This window comes from Drosophila montana, unplaced genomic scaffold (genome assembly GCF_035044405.1).
Source record: "Drosophila montana isolate Dmon_TW-CO22-7 unplaced genomic scaffold, ASM3504440v1 contig_2626_1, whole genome shotgun sequence".
In the NCBI taxonomy this organism is placed as follows: domain Eukaryota; kingdom Metazoa; phylum Arthropoda; class Insecta; order Diptera; family Drosophilidae; genus Drosophila; species Drosophila montana.
Genome location: NW_026997490.1, coordinates 636,393 through 660,392, shown reverse-complemented (window position 1 = coordinate 660,392; position 24,000 = coordinate 636,393). Strand labels below are relative to the sequence as shown.

The 24,000-nt window shown below is 43.8% G+C and overlaps 5 protein-coding genes across 6 annotated transcripts; 3 read left to right on the top strand and 2 right to left on the bottom strand.

Moving 5' to 3' along the window:
* The first annotated feature begins 457 nt into the window (after positions 1–457).
* LOC135429234 (32 kDa beta-galactoside-binding lectin lec-3) lies at positions 458–2,727 on the top strand. The gene is made up of 3 exons (XM_064683496.1): positions 458–1,594; positions 1,656–2,249; positions 2,352–2,727. The coding sequence occupies exons 1-3, from the start codon at positions 1,506–1,508 to the stop codon at positions 2,617–2,619; spliced, it is 951 nt and encodes a 316-aa protein (XP_064539566.1). The 5' UTR covers positions 458–1,505; the 3' UTR covers positions 2,620–2,727.
* Positions 2,728–3,063: 336 nt separating this feature from the next.
* aru (arouser) lies at positions 3,064–9,844 on the bottom strand. Of its 2 annotated transcripts, none has more exons than XM_064683497.1 (5): positions 9,545–9,844; positions 6,300–6,675; positions 6,098–6,241; positions 4,415–6,037; positions 3,064–3,802 (listed from the first exon to the last, which is right to left on the bottom strand). In XM_064683497.1, exons 2-5 carry the CDS (start codon positions 6,633–6,635, stop codon positions 3,518–3,520), a joined length of 2,388 nt encoding a protein of 795 aa, XP_064539567.1. In that variant the 5' UTR covers positions 6,636–6,675; positions 9,545–9,844; the 3' UTR covers positions 3,064–3,517. The 2 variants fall into 2 exon arrangements, with proteins under 2 accessions (XP_064539567.1, XP_064539568.1); XM_064683498.1 differs by lacking the exon at positions 9,545–9,844 and having other exon boundaries at positions 3,064–3,563; positions 3,629–3,802.
* Positions 9,845–10,169: 325 nt separating this feature from the next.
* On the bottom strand, positions 10,170–11,378 carry dbe (KRR1 small subunit processome component homolog dbe). The gene has a single exon (XM_064683543.1). It carries the CDS (start codon positions 11,284–11,286, stop codon positions 10,255–10,257), a length of 1,032 nt encoding a protein of 343 aa, XP_064539613.1. The 5' UTR covers positions 11,287–11,378; the 3' UTR covers positions 10,170–10,254.
* Positions 11,379–12,378: 1,000 nt separating this feature from the next.
* PNUTS (Phosphatase 1 nuclear targeting subunit) lies at positions 12,379–18,582 on the top strand. Its single transcript, XM_064683453.1, has 6 exons — positions 12,379–12,598; positions 12,685–12,863; positions 12,932–13,029; positions 13,118–13,392; positions 13,505–14,821; positions 16,461–18,582. The coding sequence occupies exons 2-6, from the start codon at positions 12,861–12,863 to the stop codon at positions 18,128–18,130; spliced, it is 3,363 nt and encodes a 1,120-aa protein (XP_064539523.1). The 5' UTR covers positions 12,379–12,598; positions 12,685–12,860; the 3' UTR covers positions 18,131–18,582.
* A 4,521-nt stretch (positions 18,583–23,103) lies between these two features.
* ninaA (neither inactivation nor afterpotential A) lies at positions 23,104–23,985 on the top strand. Its single transcript, XM_064683513.1, has 2 exons — positions 23,104–23,645; positions 23,772–23,985. The coding sequence occupies exons 1-2, from the start codon at positions 23,139–23,141 to the stop codon at positions 23,973–23,975; spliced, it is 711 nt and encodes a 236-aa protein (XP_064539583.1). The 5' UTR covers positions 23,104–23,138; the 3' UTR covers positions 23,976–23,985.
* Positions 23,986–24,000: the final 15 nt, after the last annotated feature.

Here is a 24,000-nt window from a genome sequence, read left to right as displayed (position 1 = left end):
TGGCTTCTCGTGCCGCTATATACACAGATATATATATATATATATATATATATATAGATATTGTGGAGTGGGTACGACTCGAGACTGTAACTGAAATGGAAACTGATAATTGTGCAACGTACACAGAACCTTGGTCGTGTTATCAGCACGAGTGACAACCGGAAATTAAAGTTGAAATCGACACGATTACTTCATTAGCTGTATTTCTTCATAAATACAAAGTGCTGCCTGCTTTTTGGAGGTTAGGTTCATGTGAAAGGTCGACAAGGTCGCAAGGGTTCAATGAACCCTCCTTAACTGATAATTATTTAATGACTTCTATTGATTATTGATGGCCATAACCTAAACATAATTAAACAATTTGGTTGGGATTGATGGGTAGCTGGTGGGGAATGGCACCTCCACAGCGGTAGTGCTCCGTGAGGTGGCGCTCCAGAGGAGTTTTGCCAATTCAGATATTTTCTAGAAAGAGTGATAACCGAAAATTAAAGATGAGTTCGGAATGACTTCTTCATTAGCTACTTATATTGCTCTCAATATACAAAGTGATGCCTGAGTTCTTAAGGTTGGGCTCACGATAAAGGTCGACAAGGTCGCAAGGATTCAATGAACTGAACTGCCCCCACCAACTGATAGTTAATTTATAACATCCATTTGTTTATGCAGAGCCTAAACATAGTCATAATTTAACAAATTGCTTGGAGTTTATGCGTAGCTGGAATGGCACCTCCGGTAGTGCCCCGAAGGCTAAGGCCCTAAAGCCGTTGTTGTTGAAACGCAATTATAAGCTGTAAAAATAAAACTTGATCAGGTGCAAACGACAGACGAGGACATGAAAAGCACAACGCCAAATATATATTTGAATACCCCAGACCCAAATCGCTTAACTACTCGATGTCATTGGCGTCAGGTGGGTGCAGTAGGAAGGGTGCCAAGAAACGTCAAAAGAAATGAATTCCCTGTCCAAAGAGCCTAAGAAGCCTGATGACGAGTGGGCCCCAGGTTGTTGGTGGGCGGTGTTCGCTGCTGGTAAATGCAAAAACTTTAGACAGGGAATCAATTGTTACCTTGTTTTATTTCGCTCCTTTTGTCGAAAAGACACGCAACAACAATGGCCAATAGGCCGGCAGCCAACTACCCAAGCTACCCAATTGGTGGGGGTGGAGGCCGACAACCGTGAAAAGAACTTCAGGATGACAGTTATGGGTTACAAAGGCAAGGATTGAATCAAATAAATAAAGGCACAAGGTTTCAGTGCAGTCAAGGTGGGCGGTCGTTGGGGGCTGGGTCCTTCGATGACGGGTTAACCTTACCATGTCCATGTCCATGTCAAGTTGGCATGCGGCTGCAGGTAATTCTTCATTTCATGCCGCTTTACATAATCATAATAAATGTAGAAAGCCAATGAATGGCAAATCTATTAGCATAACATCGCATAAAATACGGCGTACAATGTCTGCTGTGCCAGGCCAACAAATCAGTTGCATTGGAGCCGTCGAATCGCGATGAACGTCTGGAAGGCAAAAGTGTTGACCGAGGTGCCATTTGGTCATGTGCTCGTCGTCGGTGGCAAAGTCAAGCCGCATCCCAATAAGTAGGCAACAATAATAATTTGCTCCAACCCAAATCCCAATCGAATTCCGAATTATTTGCAGAATTTCGCTGGACCTGACGGACAATGTGAATGCGCAAAATGAAAGCGAAACGGTTTTCCTCAAAATTGAGGCGAATTTCCGTGAGGGTCAAATCATACGCAGCATGTTCCAGCCGGGCGAGGGCTGGCAGCAGGAGGAAATCTCCAAGAATTGGAAATGCGATGGACCAAAGAATCCTTTAGTGCCGGGCCAATGTTTCACCTTTCGCGTGGCCGTGCTGCAGCGCTGCTTCGAGATCTACGTGAACGATCAGCTCTATGGGTCGTTTGAGTTCCTCAAGTTTCCCAAGCAAATCAACTATGTGCGCGCCTACGGGGACTTTGAGAAGATCACACAATTCCATCATCGGATGCTCTTTCCGCTGGTCTTTCCGCGCAGTCTCATGTGCGTGGATCGCGTCGCCTTCCAGAGCGACGTGCCGCGGCGCTATGAGACGGGCACCGTCGTGGCCATGGAATGCATTGCCAAGGGTCCGCCCACAACGGAGTTTTCCATTTGCTTCCAGTGCAACGACACGGGTCGCATGGTGCTCAAGTTCAACGTCAACTTCGACAAGACGACCGTCACGCGTTGCTATCAGCGCGAGGACAACAGGTGGGTCACACAACCGAATGACCCTTAACCGAAGGACCCTCAACCGAATGACCCATAACCGAGCAAATCCACTCACACTTTCTTCCCTTTCTTTTTGTGCAGCTATGCCAGCGATGATGAGGAAACCGAGGGCGAGTTTCCGTTTGTGCGCGGCAAGCTCTTCAAAATCGCCTTCGGCATTGGCGATCGCTCCTTTCTCATTGCGGTCAATGGACAATATTTTACCTATTACAATTTCCCGATGCGTCCGTTCTCCATATCCACGCTCAAGTGTTTCACCAACGATTTGGGTGACTTTTCTGTGCGAAGCTTGGAGTATCACTCGGATTCACCGCTGCTCTCACGTGTCGAGAAATTATCTATTATCTAATAGGAGGTTTGTTTTTTCGACTTTTTCGGAGCTATATCTAGTAGCAATCGCTAGTTGCAATCGTTGAATTTTTTCCTGTACACCAGTTAACTAACTACCTGTAGTCTATCAAGTTAATTAAATAAATTTAACTCTCTTAGATGACATCATAATTTCCATATAGAAACTGGACTCAGGCTTACAGCTTGAAATTAAATATTACAACGTCCTAAAACAATCTCATTTTTATGGAACCTGCGGGATAGTCTCATTTCTAATTAATTCTAGCTTTCTTAAGCTAAAAGCTAGCTAAAATGACAATATTGAACTTATCTTATAATTCATCCATTTAAAAAAAGCTAGCTATAGCTAAAAGTCAGCTAAATGGGCAGCACTGAAACTAAGCTTTAACAAAAAAACAGTGACAATCGATAATTATCGATAAAATGTACACTTATAGATAAATTTGTTTATGTAGGTTCCTTTAGTTATTGCAAGGACCAGGCTTTATTAAAACAATTGATTGCTTTCGCCGCCAGTCCACACTCTTTAAAAACAATATATATACCCTTGGGTATGCACTACTTACTTCCCGCTCTACTGTGATGCTGAGTGTGTGTGTATGTTTGTGTGTGTGTGTGTGTGTGGGTGTGTGTTTGGCTAAACTTCGATGAAGTACAACTTATAGTTAGTCTTATGGTTAGTTTCGAGTTCTCCATTTTAGAAAAAAAAACACACATATACAAATCGAAACCGAAATATAAGCTACGATTTTATGTAGGGCTCATTCCTTCGATTCCTTTTCGCATCAACTCTGTGGGTCATGTGTCAAGGTCAACTATTCGTCAATATATTGGGTTTCGTAAGCTCCTTTAAAAGTAACGGAACTCGCCCTTCTTGCCCAGATGCTTGCTACGCATCATATCCGTGGCATCCGGGGAGCGTTGATCCATGCTCGTATTGTCCTGAAGAAATTCGGACTTAGTTTATTATGTTGCATATAATTGGGTTTCCATTTCCGACTTACCACATTGCCGGCCGTCATATGACGTGACTTATTCGCGCTTGTCTGCTGCTGGCCATAGAACTGACCGTTGCCCTCGCCGTCGCCATAATTGAAGGGTGTGACAATCGTGTGGGGCACATGGGCCACCTGGCCGCGCATATTGCGCGCCTTCCACCATTTGCGTGTGTCATCTAGTATCTATTTTGGGGAGAGAGCAAACCATGAGAGATGCATATAAAGTGGCTCTAGTCAAAAGTAACCGACTAGGAGCTACCAAGGTTGGAAAACCTTTCTAAGTTTATCCCGATTCAAACCGATTACATTTGTTGCTATGAACTGAACCTTGAAAGGAATTCTAAGCCAGAGCCGAGTCATCGATATTGATCGATTTTGTGGCAACAGAGAAGTTATCGAATAATTGAAATAAGCTCGACCTGCGTACGATAAAGGGGAATTTCCATCCCTGTACCAAGGTTGGAAAACCTTTCTAAGTTTATCCCGATTCAAACCGATTACATTTGTTGCTATGAACTGAACCTTGAAAGGAATTCTAAGCCAGAGCCGAGTCATCGATATTGATCGATTTTGTGGCAACAGAGAAGTTATCGAATAATTGAAATAAGCTCGACCTGCGTACGATAAAGGGGAATTTCCATCCCAAGTCTTACCTCCGATGTTGGTTGGATATGGAATGATATGGATATCTTTATACGGACAGGCAGACAAGACATGGCTAGGATCTACTCGTCTGGGGATGCTGTTGCCTACATCTACCTTGAACTCCCTTTAATGGGAAGCTTGGGAACCTACCTCCAAGTATTCACCGCGCATGACGCTCAGCTCCTTGTCATTGTTGGCGGTACGCGGGTAGGTGACCAGAACAATTTTCGCGCCTGTTGACTGCAGATCCTCCAGCCACGCTTCCAGCAGCTGATCCTCGCTAGCATTGGCATTGCCCACACCACGCGCTGTGACAGCGGATATCTCAGAGACGCCGCCGCCGCCGCTCGGTCCATAATTGCCGGCGCCGCTGCTCACGTTGCGGGACTCGCGTGTGTGTAGATTCTGGAGACCCGCTGTAATTGCGCTGAGGGTGGGTCCAGCACCGGGTCCATGACCATGAGCGGCACCGCCAGCCACACCACTGGACGGGACGCCGCCGCCGCTGCCGCGCTCTATGGAATCGAAGGAGAGCTCGCTGCGTGCATTAAAATCGGAGGCACTTATGGCACCGGTTCGATCACGCTCCCGATCCCGATCCCGATCATTGCCATGGTGTATGGTGTACTTCTCGCTGAGGGAGATGCCGATGCCATTCGTGTCGTAGTCATCATAGCCGCCGGCAGCGCCACGTCCATTCAGACCCATGCCGGCAGCGGCCAAATGACCGGGCCCCGCCTGGACGTCAAGGCGACGCTTGCTGATGTGCGTCGGCGATGTGGCCTCCAGTTCGTCAATGACTAAATAATCGGGTGACCAGCCATCGAGAAATACCGGATGATAGGAGCCGACATCCTCCTTCCACTGGTCACGCGGTATGACCCAGGCATCGCCCAGGGAACGCCACAGCTCCGTCTCCTTGCTGGTGACACAGTTGATCAACAAATTGATGGCCTCGCGCGTCAGCAGGGGATTGATCACGCGCGAGGGCAGCTGCGACTCGTAGTAGGTGTCACTGGATGCCTCCACAATCAGGGCGAGCGGCGTGAACAGAAAGTGCACCAGCTCCGGCGCATTGGGATCGTGTATATGCGCCTTCAACTTGGCCAGCAAATTGAATGAAAGCTTAAACTTGGCGAATATGTCCACGAACTCCTTCTCGTGGGGCGGCCGGGTGCGCAGCGTGAGCAAACCCTCGCCGGGATCACGTTTCTTGGACTTGCGATTGCGACGACGTCGCTCCAATTCCCTGGACGCAGCCGCCGCGTGCTGCAGCCGTGCAATGAACTTCTCGATGTCATCGAAACAATGATTCAGCACGGCCACGTCCCGTTCGTATTTCTCGCTGGACGTGGAGCTCGTCTCGTCGCGATCATTGACGCCCCCATGCTCCGAGTCCGTCTCGAGTCCATTGTGGCCAATGTCCACATCGGTGACGGCGCCAGCCGCGGATCCGCCTCGCATCCCATACTGATCCACGCTGCTCCGCTGATGATGCATTTGATGTTGGTGTTGCAGTTCGCGTTCCCGTTCCCGTTCCCTTTCCCGCTCTCGGCCGCGCTCTCGATCGCGCTGTTCGCGCTGATGATGCTGTTGCTCGGCGCGACTGTGCGACGAGGAGGAGGATGTTTTGCTCATCATCATCGCCAGGCCGGAACTGGATGCGCCGCTTGTATGCTGCGTGGGCGTGGTACCGCGCTGCTGTGTTATCATTTTGCCGCTGCGCAGCTGCTTCAGATCCTCCACCAGATGCACGGCGGAAACGCTTTGTGACTGCAGAAGGAGAAAAGCACATGGTCAGTGGATGAACAAAAGCTGGCGAAGATTACTCACCTGAAATATGTGCATTTCGGAGCGCGAACCACCGCCGCCCGACACAATGAACACAAGTATATTGTTATACAGCTCCATGGCGTCGTTGGATGTGAATGCGGTGGGTTCTTGCACCAGCGACGCGGGAAAGCGTTCAATAATGTTCTGGAAAAGATGACTTTCATTAAGAACCCGGAATTATGTTTTAGTTGCGCCGACTTACCCCCGTTTCGTAATCCATAATGAGCACCCATTGATAGTCCAGGCACAGCTGCATCTTCTGCGACCAGATGCCCGTGGTCTTCTCCAGCTGCAACAGCCGTCGCATGCCGTCCGCGGGATACACAATGCCCGACTCCTTGTTCACGGTGAATGTGGCCAGATGCTCCAGCAGATATGTGGGCTTGTCATGCAGATCGCCATCCAGGCGCTCCCGCTCCCGCTCCTCGCCGCCGCTGCGATCATCCCCGGAATAGTCGCCGCCGCCGCCGCCACCACCATGGGCGCCACCGCTGCTATTTCCGGCACTGCCGCCACCATTCGAATGATGATTGACCATCTTGCCAGCGGTAATTGTGACTGTTTGCCCGGACTCACAGCTGAAAGTGAAAACGTTGGAATTCACTAAGCATCCTACATTTGCGGCCAGCACACTTTTTGGCCTTAGCTATTGCGCAGTCGATGTGGCTCTGACTCAGGCCACATTCCACGCTGAGCTCAAGGCACAAACGCAACAGCTATAAAATGTTAATGTCGGGGGTAAGCGACTGCGCAATACCCTGTTTGCTGTGTTATGACAGCCCGTAAAACAAGTCAAAAAGTCTGCTTCAATTCTTTGGTTGTCTTTCATCCTTATGATCGTGATTGTCAAACTGTGACTAGCAAATATTGCTTATATTCTATTAATATAATATTGTTGTAGCTCTCTAAATGTCGTTTTATATTTATTATATATATATTTATATATTCTTCACATTTCACACAAGCCGATATACTCATTTTTCACATTGGCGAACAGCGCATAATTATTCTCAAACTTTAACATTTTGTTCGCAGTCGCGCAGCTTTGGAATTTAAAAATCGCGCGCCCGCCACCGCCCAGGCCCCCAGCCCGCAGCTCGCAGCACAGGCCAGCTGTCAGTTGTCAGTTGTATAGAATCTACCTGTTTGTCTATGTGGCCTCTGGCAACCTTAGCGCTCTTTTTCTCTCTCTCTCTCTCAACAGTTTGGCAAGCCGCGAAGAGCGCGCAACTGTGCAAGAGAGAGCGGGCGTGCGCGCACACACACACACACACAGACGAACAGTGAGCAGAAACAGCCGCTCCCTCGACTTAAGTGACAGCAACTACTTAGGCGTGTGCCGACGGCGACGGCGACGGCGACTGCGCCGGATGCCCAGTAAAACAAGCGATCGCATATTTATACACACACATACATACATATATGCACATGTGTGTGCGTGTGGGAATTTATAATTTGAATGTTAGAGCCAAAGTATGTACCCGACTGTTATACTTGGCTTATTTATATTCTCGCATGCCAAATTGCATCATCGGCAAGGTATTTTTTGTTTTGACAGATTTACAGCACAAGTTATGCTTTAAGCAAACAGAGACAACACTGACGAATGAAGGTTATAAAAAATTATCACACCTAACTAACAAAAATGTCCCGACCATAATGAAGTGTACTAGCCCCATACATATGTACATAAAAAATCAGAGTTTCTTTGCTGTGGCAGCGTCAGCGTCGTAAAAGCACAGTAATATCGTAACGGTCGACCGGCCGGCTGGGCAGCTATTCATTAAGTACAGATAATTAATTAAGTCGTGATAAGCAACAATTTTGATAGTAGACAACACCATTCGTCTTAGTTAGCTAGTCGTTAGAGTTAAAATTTTAAAATCAAAGTGTGTGCAAACACTTAGTTATGTACATAGAGACATATGTATGTATGTGTGTGCGCATATATGTATGTATGTTCATGGCTTAAGCTGCAGTACAAATTTAGATAAGCGTTGCCTGACTTATTTTATTTTTCAGTTTTTTTGTTTTCAATTTTTTTTTTGTTTATCTTAAAAACATTCCAATGGTGCAGGCAAATGGCAAAACAACAAACGTTTTTATTATTGCTCTGTGTGCTCGCTATGGGTGTTGTTGTTGTTGTTTATTGTTGTTGTGCCCCTGTGAAAAACCAGCTTGTGAACAAGTGAGACTCGCGGCTCAGTTACAAATGGGGAGACATCGACACCGACACCCCAAGCAAGCACACTATGGCCATCCCGTTCGCACACATGCGCATGCGTGACTGCGGGCTGCCAGGTGCCCCGAGAGTGAGACTCTACTCTCCTACTTGGAGTCTGTCTGTGTGGAGTATGTGTGTGTGTCTGTTTTTTGTTTGTTTGTGTGTGTGCGCTTTAAAAAGGTAACTCGGATTTGTCCCCGCTGCGTCTGCTGCAACTATACTTTTTGACGACCGCATTTTTTAGCTTTCTTTTCCACCTGTTTTTCTCTTGCTCTGTTGATATTTTTATGATTTTTTTTCCACAGACACTCACACAGGCGGCTGCTTACTGTTAGGTACACATACGAATACCTTTATGTGCGTGTGTGTAGGTATTGTACATAGCATGGGCAATAATACCAAAGGTATGCACACAAACTGGGAGCGGCGGCAGGTTTCTCATATTGATTTTCAATGCTTTTGTTCAATTCATTCACTAATTCAACGAGACCTGCGCTATCTGTTGTGTCGCTGTGTGCGTGTGTTCTAATTGACCGCATTTAATTTTTGTTTTTTCTTTTTTTCGCTGGGATCTCTGATATGCAGATACATATGTATTGTATATTCAGATTTGTTATTATTTAGTCAGTATTTTTATGATAAAAAAAAGCTAACGAGAGCCATTGATTTAAGCTATCATTTAAAAATTGATTGATAATTAAACTAATTGACAGACTTTTATGATACCTGATATGTAAATTTGTTTATAGTTATTCAATATGAATGTCTCATGCATATCGCACCTGTGCATACACACACATACACATGTCTCTGCTCGTTAACATTTATCAATAGCTCACAAATGTACATACATACATATGTATGTATTAACATCTTCCTTCTCTCACTCACGCATTGCACATTCTTTGCTAATTAGCACGAATTTAAATTTTTGTTGTCACATTCGTTATGCATTTTTCCAACTGTTTTTTTTTTCTTCAAATATTCGATTGTGTTAGGCACAGGCACAGGCAGGGGCAGGGCAGGTTTGGCGCATTTGCTACATAAACACTTCACAGACATTAACGCTGCCTTATTATTTTCATTAAAAAACATAAAAGCTAACTGTAATTGGGCTTGCGCTTTTGTCTAATTTCTTTCTTTCACACTTGACATCTATCTGCACACTCCCAATCTCAGCTTAAGAGAGCTCGTCACTTTTTTGTTGTTTTCTTGTTTTTTACCTGCCGTTTACTTGTTGTGCTTTTGTATTCTCGTCCGCCTTCCTTCTATTTTGGCTTTCCACTTTCGTTCGTTCTTCTCAATTTTTACAACACTTTTTATAAATCAAGTCTCGCTTTGGGCTTATACATATGTATGGTTGTGTGTGTTATTTGAACACTGATTTAATTATTTTCACACACGTTAGTTGCAAATTATATGGAAAATATAAATGAATTAAAATAGCCGTAATGTCGCCGTAATTGTAATTATTTTTAAAGCACACGCGTTGTCCGCTGCGGCCGTGTTTAGTACGTCAGGCCAGACCAAAATCAAGATACTAACTTGGCTAACTCAACACGGCTAGCTCTAGCTCCGTTAGCCAGAGCCACAAGAGCTAAGCCTCAAAGTGTATGTCTCCCATGCGAGAGCGCACCAGCGAGCGGTGAGAGAGCGGAGAGCAAACCCAAGCGTTGCCACCTAGCGAAACAAATTTGTAATCAATATAAATACGTTTGCATTTTCTACACTAGCCTACAAAATGTGTTTAGATACTCAACATTTTGCTAGTATTAATCAAAATTGCTATAAAACAGTTTTTAACAGGTGACCAATTTTCTGATCAGCAAGAATCAAACATATGTGAGCTAGTGTTATTAATTATACATTTATTGTATTCAAAGAATTGATATTGGTTCAACTTTTTAAACAAAGTTAAGGCGCATTTAACTGATCAGCTTCTGTTCTTTTTATTTGCTTTTATTAGCTTTGCTTTCAACGCCTCGACGTCGACTTTGCTGGTTTCGGCCGGACGCTTGCGGCTCTGGCTGGGCGCATCCTCTGTTGGCGGCACAAAGTCCTTGTTGCGGCGCTCGTCCTGTTTCTTGGCTGCCTCCGCCTGTTTGACGCTGCGCTCCTGCTGCTTCTTGGCCTGCTTCTGCTCCTGGTTGAGGAAGTATTCGCCTGTGGCCAGTTGCTTGTCAATCTTGCTCTCCGGCTGTGCCGGCGGGAATGGTGTGTATTCCTTTTTGGGTTTCTTATTCTTGGGCTGCTTGCGTTTGCTAATGTTCTTGTTCTTAAACTTGGGCAGAAACCGCGACCAATCCTCGCTGGCCAGCTTCGGATCTTGCATCAGTTCGCGTTTGATCATCAGAGCTTTAATATTGTAAATAGGATGCACATTGTTCATGGTCTCCAGCACAATGTCGCGCACCTGCTGCAGACCTTTGTACGGGCCCAGCGCCGAGACCGTATTACCCTGTACCAGGACATAGCAATCGGTGAGCAGCTCGATGGACTTGAGCGTGGCGCCGTTGGGGCCAATCAGGCGCTGTCGACGCTTCACGAATTTTTCCTTTTTGTGCACCAGATTGCCAATTTTAATGATGTCGCATCCAATGTCATCTTGGAGTACACGTTTGGCCTGCTCGAAGGGCACACTGCGTGCCATCAGTTTGATCATGTCGCGGGACTTTATGATGATGTAGGGATCCCATGTTTTGCGTGTCGTCTTGACCACCATGCTGCCCTCGACCAGATCCAGTTCGGCTTTCAGATGATGCTCTGCCACGCACTGCTGTACCAAGGGCCACACTTCCTTCAAATATTTCTCACGGTATTTGGGAAAGAGCGTGGCAAAGGAGCTCTCCTCGACCAGGCCATGTGGATTGTCCTCTGCCTTGAATGTGGGTATTTTCAACGACCATGCGTTCTCCACTGGCTCCGTGCTGAGCTTTGTCGGCCCATCACTCTCATTGTCACTCATAATCGCTTAAATTTGTTAAAAAACAATTTCGTTTAATAAAAAATTTACAAAAGTTGGCCGTGCACGTTTGTTTTGAACAGCTGTCAAGCAGGTGTGGCCGTATAACAAGTATCGAAAATATCTTATGATTACGATAGCATATAACGATAGTTGTAGTGACAGCAGTACATACAATATAGAAGGTTACAAAAGTTTAACACAAACCAAAATAAAATAAACTTTGTTGGAATGCTTGCAAATTACAATTAATCCAAGAAAAATCAACAATGCATTTTATTTGTATGATAAACATTCCCATTTATATTGATAGTTAATGAAATCACATATACATTTCTTACAATAGTGACGTACATACTAAAGCGAAACAGTTATCGAAATATCGTTTCAGTGTTGAAACATCGATAGGTACTCAAATAAGGTGTGTCGAATGAAATTTTCCATTCATACTTCATTCTATTGTTGCTTTTGGGTGAGTTTGGTCGATGTTATTTTCGTAGAGGCACGGACTTTCACTTTCGCATATAATTTGAGACGCAATAAATTTTAAAACTCGTCAATATTAAAAATAAATAAGTTTAGCTGGCGAACAATTGAATTGAATTGATTTTTTGGTAGGTCATATTGCTAAAATTTCATCAATAAACGTAAAACCTGAAGTGTATCCGGATAAAAGAAAAAAAAGCCACCTGGGGGCGTGGATGTGTCGTGCAAAATTTGCATAAAGTTGATTTAATTTGGTAGTTCTCTCATTTCAAGTGGAAAATATTGGTATTGTATCGTTAAAATATACATTTTTTCGCATATTGCGTATTAGTGAGAAATTTTGTGAAAAACCAATATGGCGTCGATGACGCGTCTACGTGGCTACGGCACGGCGCTGCCAACTCCTTAAAATTAAGAATATCTCGAACACAAAATGTTTATTTGCAGCTAGGAGGCTACATAAAACAATTCAAGCGCGCGTTCATTAAAAATGTTCCAATAAAAATTGTTTGAGAAAAATATTTAATCATATATCTGCAGAAGAATTGTTAATTTCTATGCAGGGTTGCATGTTCATTCGAAGTATCGATTGCGATTAGTCGATTGCTTTCATCACTGCGTAGTTGACAAGAGCATTAGAACGCGAAACACGTTTTTTGTTGGAAGCAGACTGCTGATGAAATTGGTCGAACCGAAAAACATACAAAAATTAACTTGAATATAACAATTGAAGGCCATTGGTGCTCGTTTGGCAAATAAATGGACATGGATCGTACATATGCAAGAGTATTTAGCATATGGTTATTTTAACAATTTATTGCGTCGTTAGGTAGCGTTGTTGCAAAGTGTAGTTGAATATTATTTGTATATGTATGTATGTGCACAAATACTAAGTGACGTTTTCTACGATTTTAGATCTGAATTGATAAAGATTGCAATTTGATGGCCTAAATTGGTGCATTACGTAATCTTCGTGGTGTTTGTATTTCTATTAGTTGCACACGCACGAATCGACGCTTGCGTTAGAAAGAGACGACAGTAGTGCATTTTCTATTTGGCGTTGCCATATAGTTTTTTCAAACAAGTAAAATATGGTGAGTTTGTAATGCTGTTTTAAACACGTTTGATTTATTTTATTAATAAAACTTTAAAATAATTGCAGCCGCGCATAGTGCCCTTACAGTTATTAAAGTGCCTGCGGGTGCTTTTAGATACCAATGGAGGTATACTAAGTGCGACGGAAGTAAAACGGATAGCGGGGTAAGTTGTCAACACGTGCAACAAACAGCAAGCGCCCTCTAGCGTTAATTTTACTTACTTATTTATTTTTTCTGGTGGATTTTTATAGGTTGATGACGAAATATTCAAAAAAGCTGGTATCAAAGTGCGTTTACGTGCAGATCTTAAAGTCTACCAAAACGGAACTCCTGGGCGACTTTATGACAGTTGGCGGCTGGGGTCTGGTCTGCACCTGGCTAAGCGATGCGATACGAACAATGAACTGGCCACTCGTACAAGAGATACTTGAATTGTTGCTACTTTCCCCTGTTGATGTAAATAGATTAAAAATAAACTCGGCGCCCATTTTGGTCAAAGGGCTGTGCAAAGATGGGGGCAATGAAGGTAAGTGTCACTCCAATAGATCTATTAACTAAATGGCTGGCTGTATAACTGACTAATCTGGTAATATGGCTTTTTGCCCTTTTTCCTCCTTTTTATTTTTTGCTCGTTTTAGGTGTACGAATACTGGCGAAGCGGTTGGTTGAGCAGTGGTTGAAGATTGTTACGGAGAATCCCAGCGGCACAGCTGCCACCAGTTCGCCCGCGGGGGCAGTCGAGTCACAGCAGACGACAGCGTTAGTAGCCAGAGATACGTCGGGAGCGGAACTGAAGGACTCGAATATGGAGCACAGCTCGTCGGACAGCACGGACAGCGGCGGCGGTGCGCCCGTCAAGCAAAACTACACGATTACCTCCTCGGCTGAGCGCAAGCGCAATATAGTTATAACAATCAAAACTGTTGACAAATCATCTGCCTCTACGTTAACAACGGCAGATAGTGTATATAACGATGACGATAGTTCCTTACCAGCATCTGAGGCTGGCTCTGAGTCCAAAGGGACCGAGTCGAATGCCCATTTAGACAGTTCAGAGAAATCGAATTTAGATGATAGTAGTACAACGGCAGATTCAAAGCTTGATGACGAGTCTGATAAGAAGCATAAGAGTGCGCGGGACAAGAGTAGAAGTAGATCGGAGAAGGACCGTGACAAGGATAAAAAATCGTCCAGCAGTCACAGGTCCTCTTCATCTAGCCATAAGTCGTCTTCGTCTTCCTCCAAGAGCTCCTCGAAGGGCTCATCATCTTCGTCCCATCGCAGCTCCAGCGATAAGCATCGGGACAAAGACAAGGCACGATCAAGTTCCAGTTCAAGCTCAAGCAAAGATAAGGATCGAAAGGAGGGTTCTAGCTCATCCTCGACGGCGACTTCATCTAACAAGCACAAATCCTCAAAATCATCGTCGTCATCGTCATCCTCCTCTTCGTCTAACTCTAGCATGTCCAAAGATCGCAATCGCGATAAGGACAAAGAGAAGTCGTCGTCTTCGACGGCCTCCAAGAAGGAGAATGAAAAAGACAACAAACTAATGCCACCGCCCGCATCTTCCGAAAAGAAACCTAAAGATGGCGAAGCTGACATACAAAAGGCCAAATCGATAGCCATACCCAATAGAAAGGCTTCGATATCGATAGAAATACGCCGTGATAACGAAAAGACGGCCACGGTGAAGACGTATCAATCCAAATTTCGTTCCCACGGTCTCACCGAGGAGGCGCCACCCCCACCCTCGCGCAAAGGCCTTAAGAAGCCCACATCTACGACGACACCGACAATACCACCAACAATTCTGCCCTCAGCGACGGCACTGAAGCGTCCATCGCCACCGCCCCGGGATACGCCGGCCGAGAAGAAGCCCAAAATTGATATGAGCCATGTGATCGGACATGTGGAGCGGCCTGGATCGGTTAAGCTGATAGCGCCCAAAAAAAGTAAGCATCGTTCCAAAGAGCACGTTACTAATCCTCCTGTTATCTCTTTACAGAAACTCTGTCGGTTTTTTGCTTTTGTTGTTTTGCTGCAATTTGACACGAACTTCTTGTGTGTGTATTTTTGTTGAAATCATTTTAAGGAGTTTAATTTTCGCTTGGGGGTGGTTGATTAATTGAATCGATTGATTGATTGATTGATGATTGGGCTGGGTTCGGTTCGGGCAACCTGCAAATCTTGATTAGACAAGTTTTTGGTACAATCAATTATTTGGCCCGGATCGATTGGGCGGGCGGGCGGTCGGTTGTGTCGGTCGGTCTCCTCTTCAGGCGGTTTATAGAGTTGAATTTTTGATTTAGTTTGTTGAAGCCTACCTACAAATGTGGAAGGACAAACCGAGGATGTCGTTGGTTGTCGGCGCAGCTTTGACCAGCGGCGGGGCACACGATGTGGCAGGCCGGATGGCACGGCGGCGGCGACGGCCCCAGCGGCAAGACAGAGCCCAATTGTACGGCGCATGCGCTCCTCGGAAAGCTGGCGCGGCGGCAAGTCGGCTTTGGTGTTAAGTATTAAAACTCAACCTAAAAACAAAAAAAAAAACAACAAACAACAGATAAAAACAAAACAAAAAACCGAACATATATCTATAAATCTATGCAATACACGTTAATGATTTAGCTTATAAGGTATGTAGATGCAGCTTACTAACCTACTACATACAAAAAAAAAAAAGAAAACAAAACAAAACAGAAGAACAAAAAATAAATACGACTTTGCTCTAGAAAAATCTACTTTTTCTATTGAAATAAAATATGATATATGAAAGATATGATGATGATGATGATGATATATCTATATAAACATCAAACTTGAGCTGGCGTTTCTTAAAGTTTGGTAGCTAAAATGACGAGCACACACGTTACAGTTGCCGCTGGCTATGATGGTCGAAGCGATATTTTGACAAGCACACAGACTACTTAAAAGATATATAGTATATATATATCTATATATATATATGTGTATAAAGAAAGCAAAAGAAAATGGAAAACTGTGCTGTTGCATGTTCATGAGGCTACCAAGGTCTGAGAACATGGCCGCCTTTTCACTTGAGCTGGCCTTGCAACATGTGGCATATGCCCGCCCACGCACTGTTGATCAGTTTTATTTTTTTGTTTTTATTTTTTCATTTACTTTTTTTGTTTTGTTGATCAGCGTCTGCGAGGGGTGTACGAAAGGTTTTATGTTAATTTCTGTTTGATAGTTAAGCAAATCAGCTGCTTGTATATATTTTGTATATACTATTCGAGCTGTACGCAGTTTTTTTTTTGGGTGTCTGTGCAGAGGCAGCACAACATGTATTATATATGTATATATGCATATATATATAGATTCAGCTATAGGGTGTATAGATAACGCTAAAGTCTCGCGCCAGGCACGTCGTATTGTTTTTTTTTTTTCTACAGCTTTCCACCAATTAGCTGGGCATATAGGTATTTTGATTGTTCCCCTTTATCAGTTCCTAATATAATTCCTTTCCGCAGCAAAAGCAAAATCCCGAAGAGTGCGTAACGAAACTTGATTGCATATTATATTGTTTTAATTATTTGTTATATATTATTAATTAATATTAATTCCTTGCAGTTTCAACTTTGGTGGAGACAAATCTATTCTCGGATGCTTTGGCGGCTTCCATAGAGCCCAAGAAGGTTGTTAAGCGCAAGCGGCTCAATGCGTCTGCATCTCCTACGGATAAGGATGCGCCGCTGGCGCCGCTCAAATTCTATCAGGATACGCTGGATGAATCGAAGAGTGAGGACAAGTCCGATGATAGCACCAAGGAGAATGATGACAGCAGAACGGGCTCACCGGGCAAAGACACAGATCCTGACGATGATGATATACCATTGAAGAAGGTCAAGGAGGACATTGAGCAGAAGGTGCAAAAGGAGAAGTCGGCGGTGGAGAGCGGCGGCGCCGCTGGTGATGCCAGTCCGAGCGATGCGGACGATACGCCCGAAGAGCCCAAAAAGCCAGGACCCGGTTGCGGTCCAAATGGGCCACCCGGCGTGCTTATGCTGCACCGACGCCGCGGACCCAAAAAGAAGCTCACCTGGCAGCCGGAAGAGAAACTGACGCAGATTCGCTACTTTGAGGTGGACCGCTCGGAGCGCGTGAATGTGACGAAGCAGAGCTTCCTCGAAATGAAGAACATGGAGCGTTACAGTGAACGCGATGCGCTGAATATTGCGCGACGCGGCTTTGATGATATTATGGAGCCGCAAATGGAGTGGCGTCCTCTGATCGAGGTGGCCAACGTGCCCGATCATCCCAACGGCAATCTCTCCAAGCAGCGTGTGGTGCAGGCGGAACGTGAGGCGACCACGTTGCGTGCGCTCTACTTCTCGCCGGACATGATACCCGACAGTGCTGCCGAGGCGGAACTGGAGCCGCATTTTTCGCACGACATTCCCATTATACCCATTGATGATTTGACGGGCAATCCGGACGCGGTCAATGACTATAGCTCACTGCCCTGGCCGGAGCCGAAGGGCTATAGTGCCGCCAGCAACGAGCTGGGCTACAATGATAACAGCATGAACAATATTATTCCCGGCATGAATCCAAATCTGTTGCCGCAAAATAATCCCTTCCAGCCGTTTGGCACTAATTACATGCCTGGGCCGGGTAACATGCCACCAAATCCAAATCCACAGATGCCATTGAATATGCCACAGCCGCCGGGACCGCCGCCAATTTGGCAGAATCCAATGGTGGCGGGCAGTCCCATGATGAATCCCATGAATGGACCACCGGCCGGCATGGAGATGAACAATCCGCCTGGCATGCCACCCAATTTTATGGGCAATCAGTTTGGCAGTCCAGGCGGTCCGTTTGGTGCGCCGCCCGGTTTCAATAATATGAGCTTTCCCCCAATGATGATGAACGGACCCGGTCCGGGGCCGGGACTGGTGGGACCAGGACCCAATGGCCCCATGATGAACGGACCCGGACCCATGCCCAATGGCATGGGGGGACCCATGACAAACGGCGGCGGCGGCGGGCCACGCAACAACAATCGCAAGAATAACGGCGGTGGTGGCGGCGGCGGCGGCAACTGGCGCAGCGGTGGCAACAATTTTCAGGACAATTCCGGCGGCAATTGGCGGTCAGCGGGCTCTGGCTCCAATCGTGGCGGGGGCGGCGGCGGCGGCAATAACAACAACACAGGCATTTGCAAACAATTCATGCGCGGACACTGTCACATGGGCAAGTCGTGCAAGTATGTGCATCCGCAAAAGAAGAGAATGTAGGACTCATCCGAATCTTCCGAGGAAGATTCGAAAGTATAGATCTCACAGAGCCTCACAGCTTTGCACACACACACACACACAAATCTCTGCGATATGGTTTGCGACCCGCCGACAAAATCAAAACGGATCGGATCACAGGCCACACGCTGCCCCCCAGCCAATGAAGACTGCAGCCTGGGTCGCCAGGGAGGATCGCTGCCTCGCCGGCGCCCAACATTAGTTTTATACTGTACATACACACTTATATATATCTATATATATATATATATATATATATATATATATACTATGTTATCTATCCAATATCTATCATACATATATTTAGTGTAATGTAAAAAGTAGAAGAAACTCATTTCGAATTTCGTACATTTCGATTTTAATTTGTAATTTGTAATTTGTATTCGTAAGCTAGCTTGTTAATAATAAAGACCAAGTCATATGAAGAAATTTAATACACAATTTGTAATGCCAATATTGTATGTATCAAGAATTATATTATGCCACAAAAATGTTCAGTCCTGGGTTTGTCCTATCTTATCCGTTAATGTGTGTCTTAACTTATCGGTTAAAATCTTAGTTATTTGTATTCTCAAGCAACAACAATGCAATATCTGGTTCCGATCACAATAGATGCCGTGCTATGCCATTCGAATTTTTTGCATATCTCGGGTATTTAAAGTCCGATTTTCGAGTGATGTTCATACGTTGCATTTATAAAAACCCAAATTTAAAATCAGCTAATTTTAATTTAAATATATTCCGATGTCAAACGATAGTCTGGACCCGTACGAGTTGAAAGAGGTATATCACTCCGAAATCAGACTGTATATACCCGAGATATTTCAATTCGAAATTTTTTTCGAAAACTTTAAATGCCCATATCTTGGCCAAATAAAGCCTGATCTCGGGAAGATTGGGCGCGTTGAACTCGTGAATGTCTATAGAATAGAATGGCATCAATGTTTTTTGGTTTCAGAGAAAAGTTATTTTTAGCAAAAAAACGTAATGGGCTTAAAATACCCAAGATATTCGTATTTTAATATTTTTCAAAAACTTTAAATGGCCATAACTCGGGTAAATTGTGTCCGATTTTGGAGAGATATAGTATTTTGGACTCGAGAACCTCCATAGAATAGATTGGCATCAACAATATTTAATTTCAGAACAAACCCCATTTTCGTCAAAATTGTGATGTTTACCCCTTGCCATTTTGATCAAATTCGAACAAATTTTCGATTTGCCATTTTTGAATACCAATCGACGGTCGTGGTCCGTACGAGTCGAAAGAGGTATATCACTCAAAAATCAGACGTTAAATATCCGCGATATTCGCATTTTAATATTTTATTTTATAATATTAAAATGGCCATAACTCGGGTAATTAAAGCCAGAATTTGGAGAGATATACCTATTTCAACTCGTACGAATCCTGACTATCGATTGCAATCAAAAAATTCGCATTCTAAGACTTGACCGAAATTGATCAAAAATGCAGTGGTTACATCACGTTTTTTGATAAAAATAACTTTTTTCTGAAACCAAAAAACATTGATGCCATTCTATTCTATAGATCTCCACGAGTTCAACGCGCCCAATCTGCCCGAGATCGGGCTTTATTTAGCCGAGATATGACCGTTTAAAGTTTTCGGACAAATTTCGAATTGAAAGTCCGATTTCGGACATCTTTGAACTCGTACGGATCCCGACTATCGATTGCGGTTGCTTGGTTGCAATAAATATTTAAAATTTAACGGTCGCTAAATTCCATTCGGCATGTCGGGCTGTGTCACAAAAAGTTGAACAAAATTCAGCTGAATTACCAGGCGAACAGCAATGGCAACAGGTAGCCAAAAGTCGCAGACAGCACAATTAAAACTGATTGTGCGCCGGCGCGCCATTGGTCATATATATATATGTATAATGGCAAACGAAAATGCATGATGGCTGCCCTGCGCAATAACTGTAATTATCCTTTTGTTTTGATTCCTAAGCTCATTCGTCAACACACATAAGAGATGACCAGGCACGCAAGTGATGGTGCGCATTTAGCTGAATAATGCTGTATCCGCTAAAACTAGCCATTTAATTTGAATGATGAAATGCCAATCGGACATCCTGATCCGTATGTGTCAACTAAATTATATATTTCCTGGATCGACATATATTTAAATTAAATTAAGTTGATTTTAAATTTGCATTTTTATAAATGCAAATAAATGAAAATATAGATTGAAGATATGTCCTTTTTAACAAAATAGCTATAATTATGCCATACGCTTGCAGACTCCGTCCTATGTCCAACCAATCGAATGGTTATCCCGTCAGTTTACGAGATATCAGTAGATTTAACATCATACCCATATGCGGATGCTTGTTTGCAATTAATATTTAAAATTTAACAGTCGCTAAATTCCATTCGGCATGTCGACTGTGTCACAAAATTTAAACAAAATTCCGCTGACTTACTAGGCGAACAGCAATGCCAGCAGGTAGCCACAAGTCGGAGACAGCACAATTAAAACTGATTGTGCGCCGGCGCTCCATTGGTTATATATATGTATAAAGATCGGTGTAATAACTGTATCCATCTTTTTGTTTTGGTTCCTAAGCATATCCGTCAATACATATAAAAGAGGCATTATCTAATAGTGATGCCAAGACTCGCGAGTGATGCTGCGGATTTGGCTGTATAATACTGTTTCCGCCAAAACTAGCTATTTATTTTTATAGATGGCTACAAATTTAAATACTCTCACGACTCAAAAAAAAAATGATCTGCCCAAGATCAGACTCAATTTACTACATTTACAGAAATCCTCGCAAATTAATGGCTAGTTTTAGCGGATACTGCATTATTCAGCCAAATCCACAGCATCACTTGCGTGTCTGGGCATCACTATTAGGCAATGCGACAACAACAATGCTAACGGTCGATATGTATTGACGAATGTGCTTAGGAACCAAAACACAAGGATAGTTACAGTTATTGCGCCGAGCAGCCATCATGCATTTTCGCTCGACCAATGGCGCGCCGGCGCACAATCAGTTTTAATTGTGCTGTCTCCGACTTTTGGCTACCTGCTGCCATTGCTGTTCGCCTGGTAATTCAGCTGAATTTTGTTCAAATTTTGTGACACGGCCGACATGCCGAATGGAATTTGGCGACCGTTAAATTTTAAATAATAATTAATTACAACCAAGCAAACCGCATTTGAGTGAGCTGCGAAATGTGCTTGATATCTCGTAAACTGCTAGGATAACTCCTGGATAATTCGATTTGTTGGACTCATGGACGGACGTATGGCATATATAAAGCTATTTTCTAAGGAGGACATATCTTAATTCTATATTTTTACTAAAAGAAATTGTTATATATCTGCATGCCTAAAATAAGCTTAATATAAAATAATAATAAGCCGATCGGCAAAATATATAGTTTATTTAACACCTGCGGATGAGCATGTCCGATTACCCATACAAATTCAAATTTTTAAATTGGCAATATTCAATCAAATTAAAATACTCTCACGAGTCAAAAACAATCATGTGCCCAAGACCGGACTCAATTTACTACATTTGCAAAAATCCTCCCAAATTAATGGCTGGGTTTGGCGGATACTGCATTATTCAGCCAAATCCGCCGCATCACTTGCGTGTCTGGGCATCACTATTATTCAATGCTTCTTCTCTACAGTTTTGCGACAACAACAATGCTAACGGTCGATATGTATGGACGAATGTGCTTAGGAACCAAAACAAAAGGATAGTTACAGTTATTTCGCCGAGCAGCCATCATGCATTTTCGCTCGACCAATGGCGCGCCGGCGCACAATCTGTTTTAATTGTGCTGTCTGCGACTTTTGGCTACCTGTTGCCATTGCTGTTCGCCTGGTAATTCAGCTGAATTTTGTTCAAATTTTGTGACACAGCCGACATGCGGAATTTATTGCAACCAAGCAACCGCATTTGAAAATATATACCGATGGCAATCGATAGTCGGGATCCGTACGAGTTCAAAGATGTCCGAAATCGGACTTTCAATTCGAAATTTTTTTTCGAAAATTTAAATGGCCATATCTCGGCCAAATAAAGCCCGATCTCGGAAAGTTTGGGCGCGTTGAGCTCGTGAATATCCATAGAATAGAATGGCATCAATGTTTTTTGGTTTCAGAAAAAACTTATTTTTATCAAAAAACGTGATGTAACCACTGCATTTTTGATCAATTTGGGTCAAGTCTTAGAATGCGAATTTTTTGATTGCAATCGATAGTCAGGATTCGTACGAGTTGAAATAGGTATATCTCTCCAAATTCTGGCTTTAATTACCCGAGTTATGGCCATTTTAATATTATAAAATAAAATATTAAAATGCGAATATCGCGGATATTTAACGTCTGATTTTTGAGTGATATACCTCTTTCGACTCGTACGGACCACGACCGTCGATTGGTATTCAAAAATGGCAAATCGAAAATTTGTTCGAAATTGATCAAAATGGCAAGGGGTAAACATCACAATTTTGACGAAAATGGGGTTTCTTCTGAAATTAAATATTGTTGATGCCAATCTATTCTATGGAGGTTCTCGAGTCCAAAATACTATATCTCTCCAAAATCGGACAAAATTTTCCCGAGTTATGGCCATTCAAAGTTTTTGAAAAATATTAAATTTTAAATATTTTGCAAATCTGACTTTAACACGAGTTGTAGCCGTTTGAAGTCTCGAAAAAGAATTGGGGCAAGTTGAAAATTTAAAATTTAGCATTTTTATTTACGGCAAAACAGGCAAATCAAACAAAATTAAACAAAAAATCAATGACACATGTGTATGTGCATGTGTGTGTGTGTGTGTGTGTGTAATTGGGTATGCCTAGGTGGTTGTCTAGTTTGTTGCACTTAACCTAAAATTTGTAGGGCTTCATTCACGCTGGCAGCTTGGATCACAGGTTTTCGAGTTCAGTTGCTGTCAGCTATTTCATCAGACGACACAAAAATTTTTTTGGAACGCCATGAGGTTGTTCGGTTCGCTATTGATTCTGCTCACTGTGGTCGCTTTGAGCGATGCGCTGAGCTTCACTGTAACTTCCAGAATTTATATGGACGTGAAGCACAAGAAGCAGCCATTGGGCCGGATCACATTTGGCTTGTTTGGTCAACTGGCGCCCAAGACGGTGGCCAATTTCCGGCACATCTGCCTACGGGGCATCAACGGGACCAGCTATGTGGGCGCCACATTTCATCGGATCGTGGATCGGTTCCTGGTGCAGGGCGGCGATATAGTCAGCGGCGATGGCACTGGCTCCATCAGCATCTACGGCGACTTCTTTGAGGATGAGGACAAGGGCCTGGACGTTGAGCACAATCGACCCGGCTACCTGGGCATGGCGAATCGTGGTCCCAACACGAATGGCTGTCAGTTCTATGTGACGACAGTCGGCGCCAAGTGGTTGGATGGCAAGCACACGGTCTTCGGCAAGGTGCTAGACGGCATGGACACCATCTATGCCATAGAAGATGTGAGTTGCGGAACGCGATACATTTTGGGATTTGTTTACTTAAAGCTAAGCCACTTGTTTCTTAAATTTAATATACATTTGCTTATTGTTAAATAATATATATTTGGTTTTGTTTTTTGGTTGCAGGTCAAGACCGACACGGACGACTTTCCCATCGATCCGGTGATCATAACCAACTGCGGTGAGCTGCCAACGGAACAATTTGAATTCTATCCCGATGACTATAACATATTGGGCTGGATACGGGCGGCCGGTTTGCCGGTAACCAGCTCGTTTCTAGTTTTACTCATTTTTCACTACTTTTTCCGTCAGCTCAACATGTATTGCTGACGCGCTCTTTGGCGCTAACTATTTT

Bases quoted from the DNA above. Each gene is read 5' to 3' on its own strand.
- LOC135429234 (XM_064683496.1), top strand. From the start codon at position 1,506: ATGAACGTCTGGAAGGCAAAAGTGTTGACCGAGGTGCCATTTGGTCAT. The intron at 1,595-1,655 runs GTAGGCAACAAT...AATTATTTGCAG, and splicing joins GTCAAGCCGCATCCCAATAA to AATTTCGCTGGACCTGACGG. The intron at 2,250-2,351 runs GTGGGTCACACA...CTTTTTGTGCAG, and splicing joins TATCAGCGCGAGGACAACAG to CTATGCCAGCGATGATGAGG.
- aru (XM_064683497.1), bottom strand. From the start codon at position 6,635: ATGGTCAATCATCATTCGAATGGTGGCGGCAGTGCCGGAAATAGCAGC. The intron at 6,242-6,299 runs GTAAGTCGGCGC...CATCTTTTCCAG, and splicing joins TTATGGATTACGAAACGGGG to AACATTATTGAACGCTTTCC. The intron at 3,803-4,414 runs GTAGGTTCCCAA...TCCCCAAAATAG, and splicing joins TGCGCGGTGAATACTTGGAG to ATACTAGATGACACACGCAA.
- dbe (XM_064683543.1), bottom strand. From the start codon at position 11,286: ATGAGTGACAATGAGAGTGATGGGCCGACAAAGCTCAGCACGGAGCCA.
- PNUTS (XM_064683453.1), top strand. The intron at 13,393-13,504 runs GTAAGTGTCACT...TGCTCGTTTTAG, and splicing joins CAAAGATGGGGGCAATGAAG to GTGTACGAATACTGGCGAAG. The intron at 14,822-16,460 runs GTAAGCATCGTT...AATTCCTTGCAG, and splicing joins GCTGATAGCGCCCAAAAAAA to TTTCAACTTTGGTGGAGACA.
- ninaA (XM_064683513.1), top strand. From the start codon at position 23,139: ATGAGGTTGTTCGGTTCGCTATTGATTCTGCTCACTGTGGTCGCTTTG. The intron at 23,646-23,771 runs GTGAGTTGCGGA...TTTTGGTTGCAG, and splicing joins CCATCTATGCCATAGAAGAT to GTCAAGACCGACACGGACGA.